The sequence below is a fragment of the Hordeum vulgare genome, chromosome 3H, assembly GCF_904849725.1.
Source record: "Hordeum vulgare subsp. vulgare chromosome 3H, MorexV3_pseudomolecules_assembly, whole genome shotgun sequence".
Classification (NCBI taxonomy): Eukaryota; Viridiplantae; Streptophyta; class Magnoliopsida; order Poales; family Poaceae; genus Hordeum; species Hordeum vulgare.
The window spans coordinates 184164550-184179502 of NC_058520.1; the positions used below are offsets into that span (position 1 = coordinate 184164550).

Below are 14953 nucleotides of genomic sequence, written 5' to 3' on the forward strand. Positions count from 1 at the left end.
ATATTTTGAGGAGACATTGAATTGCATTGCATGACAGTACTACTACTGTATATGCCAAAGGAGGAGTAAATTGTTAACGTTATCATGTGCATGTCACCTCAGCTAGGACTTCAGGTTAGGTATAAGGCCTGGACTTGTGTTGACGTGATGCTACGTCGACTCGACATGGTGATGGGGTAGAAGCCGTGTCCGACTGTCCGGCATTAAAGGGCGCGCCGGAAATTCTAGTTACACTCACTGGCTGGCTGGCTGCTTCCGACGGCGGCTTCTTCGGAGAGTTAAGAGTAAGTACAATAGAACTGAGTCAACTGGCTATAAGGAATAAAGTAGTATATTTTTGTTTAGAGCAAGTACAATAAGATATAGTCAGCAGGCTGTAAGGATTAAAATACTATATTTTTGCTGAGATGGATGAGAGAGAAGAGGAGAGAGAAGGGAAGCGGGCTCTTCGTGAAGAGCCAGCTCTAGCACGTGCTTCTAGACACTTTGTGAGAATGAAAGATGGGTCATATAATAAATAAATAGTACACTCTTCTAACCAACTATTATACATGTTAGCTATAAGATGGGCTATAGGTGATATGACATGAGCTTACAGCCGGCAGCCGGCTCTACTATTGTACTTGCTCTAAGAGCAACAATCCAGCTTGGCAGCTTCATTCTTTTTTTTTTATTGCGGGGTCCAGCTTCATCCTGTTTGACCATGCATGACCAAACTCATCCAGCTGATCACAATAAGGGTACGTACTAGCTAACCTTGTTATCGTCACCCAGGTTACCCGAATATTTATAGTTGTGCACGGGTACCATGGTGCCCGTTTAAAAAAAACATTTTTTACTGCACAAAAAAATTCAAAACTTTTTACAAACACGCGCGCGCGCACACACACACATACTACACATGTGAAATTCATTTCATTTTACATTCACAAGTGGCGTAAAAAAAAGACAAATATGCATTTTCAAATGGGCCTGACTTTTTGTTTTTGGGCCGGAAATTTGTTTTTTTGTACAGCTTACAAATTACATTTTTTCAAAACAAAATTTTATAGACCAGTAGTGAATACATACAAGTTTTCACAGAATTACTTTCAGTATTTTTGAAACTTTTAATTATAGTTTTTTATTTTTTCAGAAAAAGGGCACCACTCTCCAGGTCATGATCACTCTATAACAGGAAGAGAGAGGAGCTTCTGCTTCCCTGGCCATGGCCACTGCTTCATGAACATCGAAAGGGTACATCATACTCCCTCTGCTAGATACATCCATTTGGGCGTAAGCAATTATCAATAGCACACACTCACTCTGATGCAAACGTTTTTATGCTAATTTTCTGGGTCTTTTTTTGCTATTTGTAATTTCTCGCATGTCGAGCACTACTGATTTTTTTCTTCTAGACCATTGACTTATATACCCTTTTCTATAACTGAAGAAAAATATATAAGACACGCATAATGTCGAATAAGGGTTCGCAACCATTTCTACTAACCACCGTCCACATCATTGTTGTGCATCTTGAAGAGCTTGTCTATTGCTATTTGGAGCGTTAATGGGGAGCTAATGTTATTCGCATTGTTTGTCGAACAATGTTCAAAGCAAGATGTTTTTCCTAGGGAAATGTTCAAAGCAAGTTTGTTACAAGGATTACCTTCGGCAGCGTTGTGTATCTTACATGCAGCTCGTAATGAAGAAAACGATATGTGTGGACCCACATTAAAAGTACTCCTTCTGTAAAGAAATATAAGAGTGTTTAGATCATTACAGTAGTGACCTAAACGCTCTTATATTGCTTTACAGAGGGAGTATTAAATTATTTTGCTGAAGTTTCTAGTATACAACAGAGAGCAACCTAGCATGTAGACTTTTGCAAATTTATTTTGATTTTAGCTAGATGTTTGTGTATACCAACTGCCACCATCGATAGATCTTTTGATGAATTGTTTGGTAAAAAATGTCTAAATAAACGAAATGTGGTCATACTTGAATGATTGTTCGCAGGTTACATTTCCCCGGGTATAATTTTTGTAACTCACTTCCAAAGCCCTTGAGAACCATAACGTTTATGCCGTGATTTTTATGGATTCTCAAATATTGTAGTAGTAACATTTATTTTTCGAAAAAGATCAAATATTTTAAGATGTCGTTAAAAAACAATCTGTCCTTTCATCATTGCTACCACATGCTAGTACTTTTCTTTTTAACTTACATGGCAATCCATTACAGAAATCCTGACTTCGTCACAAAACACCATCTGGGCCGGGCTCCCAGATTACAACCACACACCTGCTTATTAAACCAGAACATGACACCAACTCCACTCCGCGTACGATTAAACATTCAAACACTCAGTTCAGTGGTAGTTGTTGAGCCTCCTGCAGTTCTTCCTGATCTCCCCCTTGGACCCGGTGAGCGGCGAGATGTTACCCATGTTCACCATGGACTGCGCGAAGTGCTGGAAGAAGAGGTGCACGTCGTTGGCGTACGCCTTCACCAGCGCCGCCGTCTCGGCGCTCTTGGTGAGCAGCACCTCGTCGGAGCTGAGGAGACCCCTGCCGGCCAGGATGTTCTTGAAGTAGAAGTTGTCGAACTTGGTGGAGGTGACGGCGTCGAGCGGGAAGAGGTTGTTGTCGCCGCCGGAGCGCGGGCAGCCCTGCCTCAGCTGCGCCGCGAAGGACACGTCCAGCGTGCTGTCGGCGAGGCCGTTGCCCGACTGGTTGTACAGCCTCTGCCTGAAGCTGGTGCAGCGGGACAGGCCGATGGTGTGGCCGCCGGAGAGCGCGACGACGTCGACGACGTTGAGGCCCAGGCGCTTGAACTTGGTGATGATGGTGGGGAGGGTGTTGTTGGGTGCCGGGATGTCGTTGTTGGAGCCCTGGATGCTCGCGCCCAGAGAGTCCCTCCGCCCGAGCGGCACCTCCCAGTAAGGGCCGCCGACCTGCAGGTTGATCAGAGTCACGCATGCTGGCTGGAACTGGATTGATGGGCTTTTGCGAGGAAAGGTGGCGAGCATACGAGGATGGTGGAATCGCGGGCTGCAAGGGCGAGGATGTCGGCGCAGGAGACGGTGCCGGGGCAGGCGGTCTCGAGGGCCACCTTGATCTCATCCACAACCTCGAACCCCCTGATGGAGTTCCTGTTGGGGTTGGACCCTTTCTCGCTGACAATGTTGGTGCTGTTGTCCAGCAGCACGGACGCGTCGCAGCCCTAGAAAAAGAGAGACATATTTGTCACAAGAACATTCCACACAGAGGCAGCATTATTGTACATTGGATTAATCAACCACTCTCTCACTTGGAAAGAAGAACGGAACAATCATGGTATGTATCGATGATGCCACCCAGACAAGAAAAGACTGCAGTACCCGCATGGGCTGGGCTACGTTGGTATAGGGGATATTAGCCTAAAACCTAGAGTACATATTCTTCCATGCTGCTGTGCTGAGGGTAACATTTTTCAATTCTCATAGGTGAAAATTTGCACGTCGAGCTGTGTGTTCGAACGGCTAATCGAAGTAAGGAAATAAAACGCGCATCTTATATATGGGGTGCTCAAAGTATATATGGAGATACCTTGACGAAGCAGTCGTGGAAATGCAGCCTGACGAGGGATGCGGCCATCCTGGTCTCCCTGGCGACGGCCTGCGCCACGACGGAGTGCACGATCTCCTTGGCCTTGGGGCACGAGTGGTCGTAGAACTGCGGGAACAGCCCGCCGTAACCCGGGTTGCCGTGGACGGCACCGGCGAGGAGCAACGGAGACACGAGGCAGAGCACAACCAGGCAACCCATGGAGGTCGCCATTGATGGATGGATGTGAGAGCAACCTACTTTGCTTTGCACTAGGTTGAGAAGAGAGCTGGTAGCTGCTGCTTGTGTGCTTCTGCACTTCTCTCTTGTTGTGGGTGGGTGGTGAGATGAAGCGAGCATGGAATGGGTTTATATAGCAGGAGGATGGAAGGAAGGCAAGAGGAGTGGTTTGGAGCAGAGGACCCGCCGACACGGTGAGTGAGGTGCAGCAGGGTTGTTAGGCATACATATCGAGTAGCTGAGCTTCGCCACGCACCGTTGTCAACTGCTTCAGCAATAATTCTGCCATCAAGCAACTCCCAAGTCTTTAAAACTTGCTCCCAAGCCAAGGCTTAAGACTGCATGCTGCTAGTCTCACTTTTAGCCAGCGTCTCGAAGATGAACCTTCCGTAAGTGTAGGTTGGATCATGCAGCAATAGACCAAGGGAGTCGTCAGAGGTCTCACTTCAACTCCCCAACCATATTTAACTACTAGCAACGAGCAGAACGTAGCAATACAAGGTAGTTAATCATAATGTGAAATCATTGCCAACAAAGTACACGGAAATAAGGCGTATAACAGGCAAAAGGATACAAAAGGTCCGTATTGCTATTGATTTTTGATTGATTAATGAGGTGCAGCAGCGTGTAGTGCATGCATGACTGTGTTGGCATGGCGGGTTTTGTTATTTTTGCTGGGGTGATTGATCATTCATTCAACCTCTACACTTGTCCTGGCTCGCGTATCGATCAAATCCGGTCGGTCAAAGGCGGATGATGTACCAACTCTGGATGACACGGGACACGTACGCTTGCCCAGCTTCGCCTTACGTACATGTCGCCAGGAGCAGGTTTAATTCCCGGAAGGACTCGTGTTTCAACTCTTCTTCGAGGAAACAACGTGCATGCCTAGATGTTGTTACCTGCTCCTGTGAGCCACCGCACCCTCTATGTGGGACTACACTTTTATTGTTAGAATATTCCTTAGATAGCAAGTTTTCTAATCTAAGTCGGTTTCTAATACCTAATTTAAGTCAGTTTGTATCAATATATATAGCCATATATTCTGTACCAAATAATCAATAAGCAATAGTTTTATTCATCTATCATGATATCAGTTTTTCGGTCCTAGGGTTTAAGGTATGCCTCCATCCATCACACCACCGCCGCATCCGCCCAGCTACTCCGAGCGCTGGGCTGCTCTCATCGCCAAAGCCGCCGTCGCGGCCGCATCTTCTTTCTTCACTCTTTCCCTAACACCACCAATACCTCCTACCATTCTTCTCGTTGCACCTATGTTGCTCGCTGATACCATCACTGATGTCAGCCCCTTCATCCCCATCGCCCTAGACCTCGCCGCCCACAACTATTATCATTGGCGCCACCTCTTTGATCTACACCTGGGACGCTACAACCTTTGCTCTCACATCGCCGCCAACAGTCCTCCTCGCTCTGATGATCCTCAATGGGTGAAAGATGATCTCGGGATTGTCCAGTGGTTCTACACCCGCATCACTACCAAGATCTTCAACATGCTTGATCACGACGGCGCCACCGTCGCCAATATCTGGGGCTCTCTTCGCCAGCTTTTTCAAAGCAATAGTGACGCTCGGAAAAACTCTCTGCACACCGAGCTTCATAACTTGGCCCAAGGCGATGCCCCGGTGAACCTCTTCTATGAGCGCGTCAAGGCCATCGGCGACGAGCTTCACGAACTTGGCAGTCCCCTCAGGGACTCACAACTCATCAACATCATCGTCGTCGGGCTCAACGAGGATTTCTACAAGAATGCCTCCTTCATCCCAATGATGCGGCCTCCTTCAACCTTCGCCGAAGTCCGCTCCATGCTGCAGCTCGTGGCGGACACTCAAGCTTGCAAGGACTCTTGCACAAAAGTCTTCCATCATGCGGCTCGTCCTCCTACGCTATCTCCATCAGCGCCTCCCATGCCAGCTCCTGCCGCCACGCCACCCCCGATGCCATCTGTGCAGCCACCACGAGTCTGGCGCCCCAGTTCCAACTACCGTGGCAAGAACCCCATCTAGAGGCCTCCCTCAACGTGCTCGACGTCTCCTCCGATACTGCCGTCTTCAAACCCCTATTACGAGTTATGATCCGCATCCCCCAGGGTGACAATAAGTGGGATTCTTTCCGGTGATTACAGTAGTTTGAGGAGTTTATGTATTCACTAAGTGTTAATGCTTTGGTCCGGTTCTCTATTAAAAGGAGGCCTTAATATCCCTTAGTTATCATTAGGACCCCGCTGCCACGGGAGGGTAGGACAAAAGATGTCATGCAAGTTCTTTTCCATAAGCACGTATTACTATATATGTAATACATGCCTACATTACATTAATGAATTGGAGCTAGTTCTGTATCACCCTATGTTATGACTGTTGCATGATGAATACCACCCGATATAATTATCCATCACTGATCCATTGCCTATGAGCTTTCCACATATTGATCTTTGCCAAGTTATTTTTCCGTTGCTATTGTTATAATCACTATAAAACTGCTACAGTCACGTTTGCCACCGTTGCCGTTACTTCCATACTATTTTGCTACTAAATACTTTGCTGCAGATACTAAGTCTTTTAGGTGTGATTGAATTAACAACTCAGCTACTAATACTCAACAATATTCTTTGGCTTCTTTGGCTCCCCTTAAGTCGAATCAATAAATTTGAGTTGAATACTCTACGTTTGTCCTTTCCTGATATGGCATGATGCTGTCAGATCAAAAGAATGGGGGCCAGTGAAAGACTGACACATTATTTTTCATGAAGAGATGAGTGGACAAACATTGATAGACATATTTCTTGTCAGTTGCCAGAATAAACCCTTTTTCGTCAATTGTGAGTGTTTATATATATGTTTGCTTGTACTGAGTACTGAATAAAAGTTCTTAGTAGCTGAATAATCCAAAAAATAAGCATTGGTAAGACAACAATGCTTGTGCACGCTATTCACATTCGGACAATTTAGATTGTATAGACATGTACACTACGTTTAGCTTTCATCTTGTCTACTTTTTTGTTGTATGTTTCATTGCAGAAAATGGGATCCTTCAGTACTGCCAGCACAATGTGAATTTGATGCGCTGATAGAGGCTTATATCATACAAGTATCTGTGTATAGATAAACCTTGTATGCAATGCTAGTCCAAAAATTATAGAACAAATTATATCATACACGTAACTTCAGATAAAATCCAAGATTACACATACCACTTTGATGTCAGACTACTCGGCATTGTTTATATGCAACGCTAGTCCAAAAATTACTGACACCTGCCTGCGATTAGTGCTTGTTTCCTGTATGTATTTCATCAAACGAGCTTAAATCTGCCAGTACGAATCTCGAAGCTCCTCAATGGTACGGTGACTACGTGGGTGGCATCTATCCCAATGACATAAAACTATTTTTTTTCTGTTCGCAGAAAAAAAGAAGAAGTAATGTTTATTTTTCATGTGCAAGGTAAGCGTTGTGTCGATTTCATTAAGATAGGGAAAGAGCAAAGAGTACAAAAGAATCTTTACATGACTAAGAGCATCTCTAACACATACTGCAAAAAGCGAAAATTGTAAAGTTTCAACGAGTTTGCTGGCCGAGCTCAGTTTGCTGTGCAGAGCAGACTCCGCATCTACAACCCGGCCTGTAAACGTTTTCCACGAATTCGCAAATGTACGCGGGATAGGCATAAAAGCCGTTTGAGCTTCCATTTGCGGGGCCAAACCCTCATATCCGTCGCCGAATTCGTTGCCGTCGTTCCCCTTCCTTCCCTAGCTCCAGCTGCCCGATTCGCTTGCCATGGGCGCCATTCCTCCGCAACTGCAGCAGGAGCGGAGCAGGTGCGTCTCCGCCGACGCCGCGCGGAAGCAGTCGTCGCATAAGTGGACTGGGAGGGGGCTCCCGGTGCCGGCGTCGCTGCTGCGGCGGGAGATCGAGGAGTTCGACATCCGCCACGGCCTCGTGCCTGCCCCCGCGCCTCCCGCCGCACCCGCGCCTCCCGATTCGCCACCGCCGGAGTTCGAGGAGGGGAGCTCCTCCGGCACCTGGACCCTCTTCACCACGACGTCGTCGCCGTACACTCCGGCCCGCGAGGTCGCCGTCGATGAGGACGGCTTCGAGATCTACGATCCGGCCGCCTTCGAGGGCTCGGTGACCCGCGAGGACTTCATTCCCGAGGAGGTCCTCGCCACGGTGACCGGCGCGGTCACGGCGCGATCCGCGGAGGAGGTCAAACACGACGCCGAGCGCCGCCGCCGTGAGTCGACATGGATCAGCTCTTGCTCGAGCAGGACCGCCTCCACCGCGAGCAGGAGGCCGCCAAGGCGCGCGAGAAGGGGAAATCCGTCGTCATCTACGTCGACTCCGACTCCGACGAGGAGTGAATGCACACGGCACGGCCGCACCCTGCGAGCTCCGGTGAGCTAATTTTGGTTAGGGTTAGGGCCACGTCTTCGAGCGCATTTTGGCCATTTGTGACAATGTTTAACTCCCCCTCTCCCCCCCGCGATGTAAATTTTAACGAACAATGGATGAACTAGTATTGGATGAACTAATCTTCCTGTAGTTTAAATGTTTAAATTTGCATTTCTGTTTGCCGTGTCTGTTCTGCGCAACACGTTTCTGAAACTGCAACCCAGTTTGCAATGGACTGCAAACTGCATTTGCAGTTTCAGAAACTGCAGCGTCTGCTAGAGATTCTCTAACACTAAACACTAATACAAGGCTACATTCGTTACCGGATCATGTTGCAAAATATCGTTCCGAACGAGGAAAGCAACATGAACAACTTGGAGCGAGGCATGTCTAAAGATGCAAAGTTTTCGCTCCTTAGAGCATCTCCAACAGCCGCGCTATACAAGCGTCGCGCCGTAAAAAAGGCTGTATTTAGCGCGCGTGCGACGCGGCGGCAGCTCTAGCGGGCGCGCAAAAACTGCGCGCGCGCCATTTCCAATTGAGCGCGCTGGCCGAAACGCAACCCCGCGCCCATTATTTGCTGCGCCGGCTCCCGCGCGCGCGACTCTCCCGCGCTCGCTCCTTCTTTCTTCTGCGCTCTCTCCTGCTATCTCCTCCGCTGTGCACTCTCTGCGCTCGCTGTACACTCTCGCGACCGGCCCATCCGACCGCGCCGCCGCCGCCGCTCGCGCCACCGTTCGGCGCTGCACCGGCCTATCCCCGAGCCGCCGTCGCCGCCCGCGCCCGCCGGCGCTTCCCCGGCCTGTCTCCGCTGCGGCCGCCGCCCGCGCCCCCCGTTCAGGCGCTTCCCCGGCCTCCCCGCGCCGCCGCGCTTTCGCCCCACCCCTCCTAGTCTGGCCGGCCCTCGCGCGCCTCCGACGTCCGAGGAACAACGCCCCACCGCTCGCTGCCGCGCCGCGCCCGCAAGGTGTTCGACAAAACGCCTACAAGGTATGTATTGCTTCAAATTTATGAATTTGGTGCATGTTTTGAATTGTAGTTTTTTATAGTATAGTATTGAACATTGTAGATGAGTTCGTCGTATGCTTCTTCCGAAGAAGAATTTGATATGGAAGAGGAGGAGGATCTTGCAATGATCATAGCTATGCATATCAATAAAAAACCGAAGCACGGTGGTTCGGTTATGGGTCGGGAATTTTTTTGGAGAGATAGGATTGATGCCCATAACAGATTGATGAAGAACTATTTCTTGAAGAATCCCACATACCCGGAGTCGTATTTTCGTCGCCGGTTTAGGATGAGCACAGACTTGTTCAAGCGCATTGCAGAGAAACTTGCGAGCCATGACCGGTTTTTCCAGCAAAGGAGGAATGCCGCCGGAGAGCTCGGGCATAGCACCTTTCTGAAGGTGACAGCCGCTTTGCGTATGTTGGCATACGGTATCCCGGCTGATTTAGTTGATGATCACTTGGCTATGGGTGAGAGCCAAGCCATCATGTGTGTCAAGCGCTTTGCAGTGGGAATTGTGCAAGTGTTTGGCGAGGAGTATTTGAGATCCCCCACTGCTGAAGACGCCGCAAGGCTATTGGCGATGAACAAATCTCACGGCTTTCCTGGCATGCTTGGCTCAATAGATTGCATGCATTGGAGTTGAAAAAATTGTCCAAAGGCATGGCATGGGCAATTCCACGGTCAAAAAAAGGGTTCCACTATAATCCTTGAAGCGGTGGCCGATCATGAGACTTGGATTTGGCATGCATTCTTTGGAATGCCTGGATCTTTGAATGCCATCAATGTTGTCAACCGGTCACCACTGATGAATAAGATTGCGAATGGTGAGTTGCCACCAGTGCAGTTTGTAGCAAATGGCTGTACGTACAACTATGGCTATTATCTAGCGGATGGCATCTATCCAAAGTGGCAAACCTTCGTGAAGCCGTTGAAAAAGCCAAAAGGTAAGAAAAATCTTGATTTTCACAATGCTCAGGCGGCTGCTAGAAAAGATGTGAAGAGAGCATTTGGGATTTTACAAACCCAATTTGCTATTGTGAAAGGACCGGCTAGATTTTGGGATCAAAAAATGCTTTGGTACATCATGCACGCTTGTGTGATCATGCACAACATGATCATCGAGAATGAGCGTGGCCAAGATGTAGACTACTCACAGTATGAGCTCTTGGGACATCCCGTGCGAGTGCGACGGAGGGCTGAAAGGGTTGCCCGTTTTGTTGCCTCGTATCATGCCATTCGGCGTTCCGCAACACACAATGATCTTCAGAAGGATCTGATTGAAGAGTGGTGGGCATGTCATGGACGACAAAGAGCATGGTTTGATTGCTTTATTTGTATTGTATTGTTCATGAACTATTGGTTGTGTTTATTGCATTATTTGTTGTACTGAACGAGAAACTATTTATTTGAGTTGTAATAACTATTATTGTTGATTTATTTTGTTTGTTTGATCGTTTTTTCACTATTTTTTAAAATGTATATGTGGTTTGTGCCTGCTGCGCGCGCTGCATTTTTGGGCACTGCTGGAGCGGCGCGCGCGCTCTGCATTATAGCGCGGCAGTTGGAGCCAGCGCATATTCCTGCGCTAAACCAGCCGGCGCGCGCTGTAAAAATATTTTTTGGACGCGGCGCGAAGCACGACTGTTGGAGATGCTCTTACACACATTCCAAAGAACATACATGACGACCTTGCCTAATTTTTCCTCCTTTGGGAATCAAGCCTGGTGATCTTCAGGTTCCACCATTCTTCGTGGGAGGAGAAATTCGGAGCAAAATTGGAAGTAATAGATAGCCAACCGGCAATGATGCCCCAAACTCCGTGAGGCCCTGTTTGGATTCTCGTTTTTTCTTTCAAATACATTTATAAAATATACATGTCTTCGTCGGTCGTTTTGGTTTCGAGCTGAAAATAACTCTTGATCGATAAATTACACCCGAAAGTTAAATACATTTGTAATAAATTACAACCATACCAAGCGTGGCCTGAGTGAATTAACAGCCCCGGAGGAGGTCCTCATTGGATTGGACTCAACTTCCATGAGAGCAAAGTGCACATACCTCCTCATGAGGCCACCCACGAACATCAAGGCAGTAGACGGTGAGCGCTTTCCGATGGAGGCGAACAACAAGTTTTAACATTAGAAACATGGTATTTTTTTAAAAACTTGTCAAAACATATTCAAGAGTAGCATTTTTTGAAAGCCCTCATTGCAACGTACACAAATACGCAAACAAAACATAAATTAGGCTTCTGGTTCAAAAGTGAAGATATAATAGATTCAATCTTGTCATCTTTTATGCTGAAACATTGACTTGTTCCGAATCATTGTTTGTAGCATCTGGATTAGATCAAATATCATTTTTGGAAATCCTGGGTCGGTCACTTACAAGGTGTATATATGAAAGATTCTCAGCAAGAGCTCACAAGGCAGCATCTGAGGCTCTCTTGCTTATTAAAAATAAATGCACAAACTCCACATACAATTCAACACAGAAATCAAGCAGCATTTTTTTTATCAACTCTCAGTGGAAATTGTTGAGCCTCCTGCAGTTCTTCCTGATCTCCCCTTGTGACCCAGTAAGTGGCGAGATGTTGCCCATGTTCACCATTGACTGGGCAAAGTGCTGGAAGAAGAGATGCACATCATTTGCATATGCCTTCACGAGGGCAGCCGTCTCGGCGCTCTTGGTGAGAAGGACCTCGTCGGAGCTGAGAAGTCCCCTGCCGGCCAGGATATTCTTGAAGTAGAAGTTGTCGAACTTGGTGGAGGTGACGATGTCGAGCGGGAAGAGGTTGTCATCGCCGCCGGAGCGTGGGCACCCCTGCCTCAGCTGAGCGGCGTAGGACACATCCAGCGTGTTATCGGCCATGCCATTACCTGACTGATTGTACAACCTCTGCCTGAAGCTGGTGCACCGAGACAAGCCGATGGTGTGGCCACCTGAGAGGGCGACGACATCGACGACGTTGAGGCCGAGGCGCTTGAATTTAGTGATGATGGTGGGAAGGGTGTTGTTTGGTGCTGGGATGTCATTGTTGGAGCCCTGGATGCTCGCGCCAAGAGAGTCCCTCCGCCCGAGTGGCACATCCCAGTAAGGGCCGCCAACCTGCAATTTTGTTTGGACCCCAAAAAATCACACACATGTTTTCCTTTTTGGGTTCATTTTCTTTCATGTCTCTAGGCAGAATTACTAGTGGTGTTACTTACGAGGATGGTGGAGTCGCGTGCGGCGAGGGCGAGGATGTCGGCGCAGGAGACGGTGCCGGGGCAGGCGGTCTCAAGGGCGACCTTGATCTCATCGACGACCTCGAACCCCCTAATGGAGTTCTTGTTGGGGTTGGACCCCTTCTCACTAACAATGTTTGTGCTGTTGTCCAGCAGAACAGACGCGTCGCACCCCTAAACCCCAAAAGAACATGAAGTGTAAAGAACACTGGTACACATGCATGTAAAAAAAAAAACACTGCTACAGCCTAGAGGAATTGAGTAGAGCAGATACCTTGACGAAGCAGTCATGGAAATGCAGCCTGACGAGGGAGGCGGCCATCCTGGTCTCCCTGGCGACGGCCTGCGCCACGACGGAGTGCACGATCTCCTTGGCCTTGGGGCACGAGTGGTCGTAGAACTGCGGGAACAGCCCGCCGTAACCAGGGTTGCCGTGGACGGCGCCGGCGAGGAGCAGCGGAGACACGAGGCAGAGCGCAACCAGGCAAACTATGGAGGTCGCCATGGATTATTGATGCAGGCAAATCTACTTTGCCCTGCACTACGTTGCAAGCGACGAGATAAGAGAGCTGCTAGCTTGTACTGTATTTGCTTGCTTCTGTTTCTCTTGTTGTGGGTGGTGAGATGAGTCGGGCATGGTCCTGTTTATATAGTCGTAGGATGGGAATGAAAAATGTGTGTAGTGGTTTGGGATGTTGAGTGACAGGAGGGCTTTGCGGAGTTGCTAATAAATGATCGAGCGTACTAGCTAGTAGTCACTTGTTTCAATGCCTCGGTAATAGTTCCTTCATACAAAAGTTTTCGGGCCTTTTTGATTTGCAGGATTTTTTTTACAGAAATAGGAAAATAAGAAGGTTGGAGTGGCATGTTCATTTAAATTCAATAGGATTAGCAAGGAGTGTTTGATATCACAAGAATAATAAGGGAATTATATAAAAAAAGTTAGAATGGATGTTGGATTTTTTATAAGATGTAATGCAAAAGATTTCATAGAAAAAATTCCTATGGGATTTAGTCTAATGAATCAAAGGACCAATGTAGGAAAATAAGGATTTTAATTCTTCAAAAATTGAAAAATTTCCAAAAATTTTAATCCTTCAAAAATCCTATAGAATACCTTTGAATCAAAGGAACCTTCAAGGCCTGCCCCAAGCCAAGGCCTAAGAGGAGATATGTGAGTGGTGTTAGACCAACTCCAATGCACGACCCCAACAGACGCTTGTTTTGTTCATATTTCACTCGTTTGGGGGTTGGAATGGAGCCGTGTTCGTCCGGATTTGGGTTTGTGTCGGCCGGGCGTTCAATGCGCGGCCGCACTTCGACCGCATTTCGTCCGCACAATTTTTCCCCTCACTTTTTATTATTTCCACCAGCGATTTTTGTGATATATTGAAATACATTCACCAAATCTTGGCTAGAATAACAAGCCCAAAGAAAACAAGAAATACAAGAAAGCATTTTAAAAGATATCCAACTTTCGTAACTGCTTTCATAAGTTGGATTAGTGCCTTCTCGATGCATTCGTTGTTGATCTGCACATGCTTGATCTTGAATGTTTGTTTATTCTTCGAGTCTAGGAAATTAGACATTGCTTCCTCACATATAGTCTCATCTCTAGCGTCTACTCTAGCAAAAAGTGCACGAACATCTATTAAATTGCGTGCTATCAATACATCGATCTATTCTTCTTCCTAGAACCAAAAGTTGCATCCATCCTACATAATAAATATTTGATTGCAAGCAAAACAAATCGAATTCAGAATCACAACCGAAGCTAAACTAGCACATACCCCATCATTTTTGCACTTGACAAACACCCATCCGGGGTGTTTCGGCGTTGTAGACACGCGGCGCACAACCTTCAGTGGACAGTCGTTGCACTTTATGAGCGGCATCGGTGCGCCGACGAGCATTTGGGACAACACCGAGCCCGGACGACGGCCGTTGGTGTATTTGGCGAACCTCCGACGTGGTAGATCCGAGCGGCTAGAGGCGGAGTCAGTACCTGCATGCAACCTAGGGGCGTTGTCAGGGCTGTGCTGACCGGTACCCGGCCAGTCCATGGCACACCGCGACCTCCAGTGGCCTATCACGCACAAATCTGGCTAGATCCGCTCCAAACTCGACCGTCGGTTGGGCTGAAGGTGAGGTTGGACAGCTCGTGGTGTGGAGAAAAACATAGACGAGCACGCAGTCATGACCTGCAGCTACACGACCGTGGCGCAGGTGTACCGGGATGAGAAGGGAGAGGGGAAGGGTTTGCGACCGGAGTTTGGGGGGAATAGAAAAAGGGACGGGTGTGTCACCGATGAACGGGCCAGGGGCGGACAAGGGCACACGTCTTCCCCGTCTGCGCGTGTCTATTTGACCGCAAATGTGGCCCAAACTTAGGCCGGGAATGGATTGAGAGTGGACCGAAAACGGACATTTGTCTATTTGCTCCCGTGCGTTGGTCCGGGTTTGTGTCCGTGTACCTTCAAACAGACGCGGGCGGATGATTTGG

The 14953-nt window shown here is 47.9% G+C and overlaps 2 protein-coding genes across 2 annotated transcripts; both read right to left on the minus strand.

Moving 5' to 3' along the window:
- Positions 1-2140: 2140 nt before the first annotated feature.
- Positions 2141-4129, minus strand: LOC123443450 (peroxidase 72-like). Its single transcript, XM_045119822.1, has 3 exons — positions 3570-4129; positions 3013-3204; positions 2141-2935 (listed from the first exon to the last, which is right to left on the minus strand). Exons 1-3 carry the CDS (start codon positions 3924-3926, stop codon positions 2351-2353), a joined length of 1134 nt encoding a protein of 377 aa, XP_044975757.1. The 5' UTR covers positions 3927-4129; the 3' UTR covers positions 2141-2350.
- A 7407-nt stretch (positions 4130-11536) lies between these two features.
- LOC123439772 (peroxidase 72-like) lies at positions 11537-13084 on the minus strand. Its single transcript, XM_045116449.1, has 3 exons — positions 12725-13084; positions 12433-12624; positions 11537-12331 (listed from the first exon to the last, which is right to left on the minus strand). Exons 1-3 carry the CDS (start codon positions 12953-12955, stop codon positions 11747-11749), a joined length of 1008 nt encoding a protein of 335 aa, XP_044972384.1. The 5' UTR covers positions 12956-13084; the 3' UTR covers positions 11537-11746.
- Between the last annotated feature and the right edge of the window lie 1869 nt (positions 13085-14953).

What these genes read in the sequence shown, in the direction of transcription:
- LOC123439772 (XM_045116449.1), bottom strand. Translation starts at nt 12,955, where the DNA reads ATGGCGACCTCCATAGTTTGCCTGGTTGCGCTCTGCCTCGTGTCTCCG. An exon ending in TCCATGACTGCTTCGTCAAG is followed by an intron (nt 12,625 to 12,724) that starts GTATCTGCTCTA and finishes TTTGGGGTTTAG; the next exon opens with GGGTGCGACGCGTCTGTTCT. An exon ending in CACGCGACTCCACCATCCTC is followed by an intron (nt 12,332 to 12,432) that starts GTAAGTAACACC and finishes ACAAAATTGCAG; the next exon opens with GTTGGCGGCCCTTACTGGGA.
- LOC123443450 (XM_045119822.1), bottom strand. Translation starts at nt 3,926, where the DNA reads ATGCTCGCTTCATCTCACCACCCACCCACAACAAGAGAGAAGTGCAGA. An exon ending in TCCACGACTGCTTCGTCAAG is followed by an intron (nt 3,205 to 3,569) that starts GTATCTCCATAT and finishes CTCTTTTTCTAG; the next exon opens with GGCTGCGACGCGTCCGTGCT. An exon ending in CCCGCGATTCCACCATCCTC is followed by an intron (nt 2,936 to 3,012) that starts GTATGCTCGCCA and finishes ATCAACCTGCAG; the next exon opens with GTCGGCGGCCCTTACTGGGA.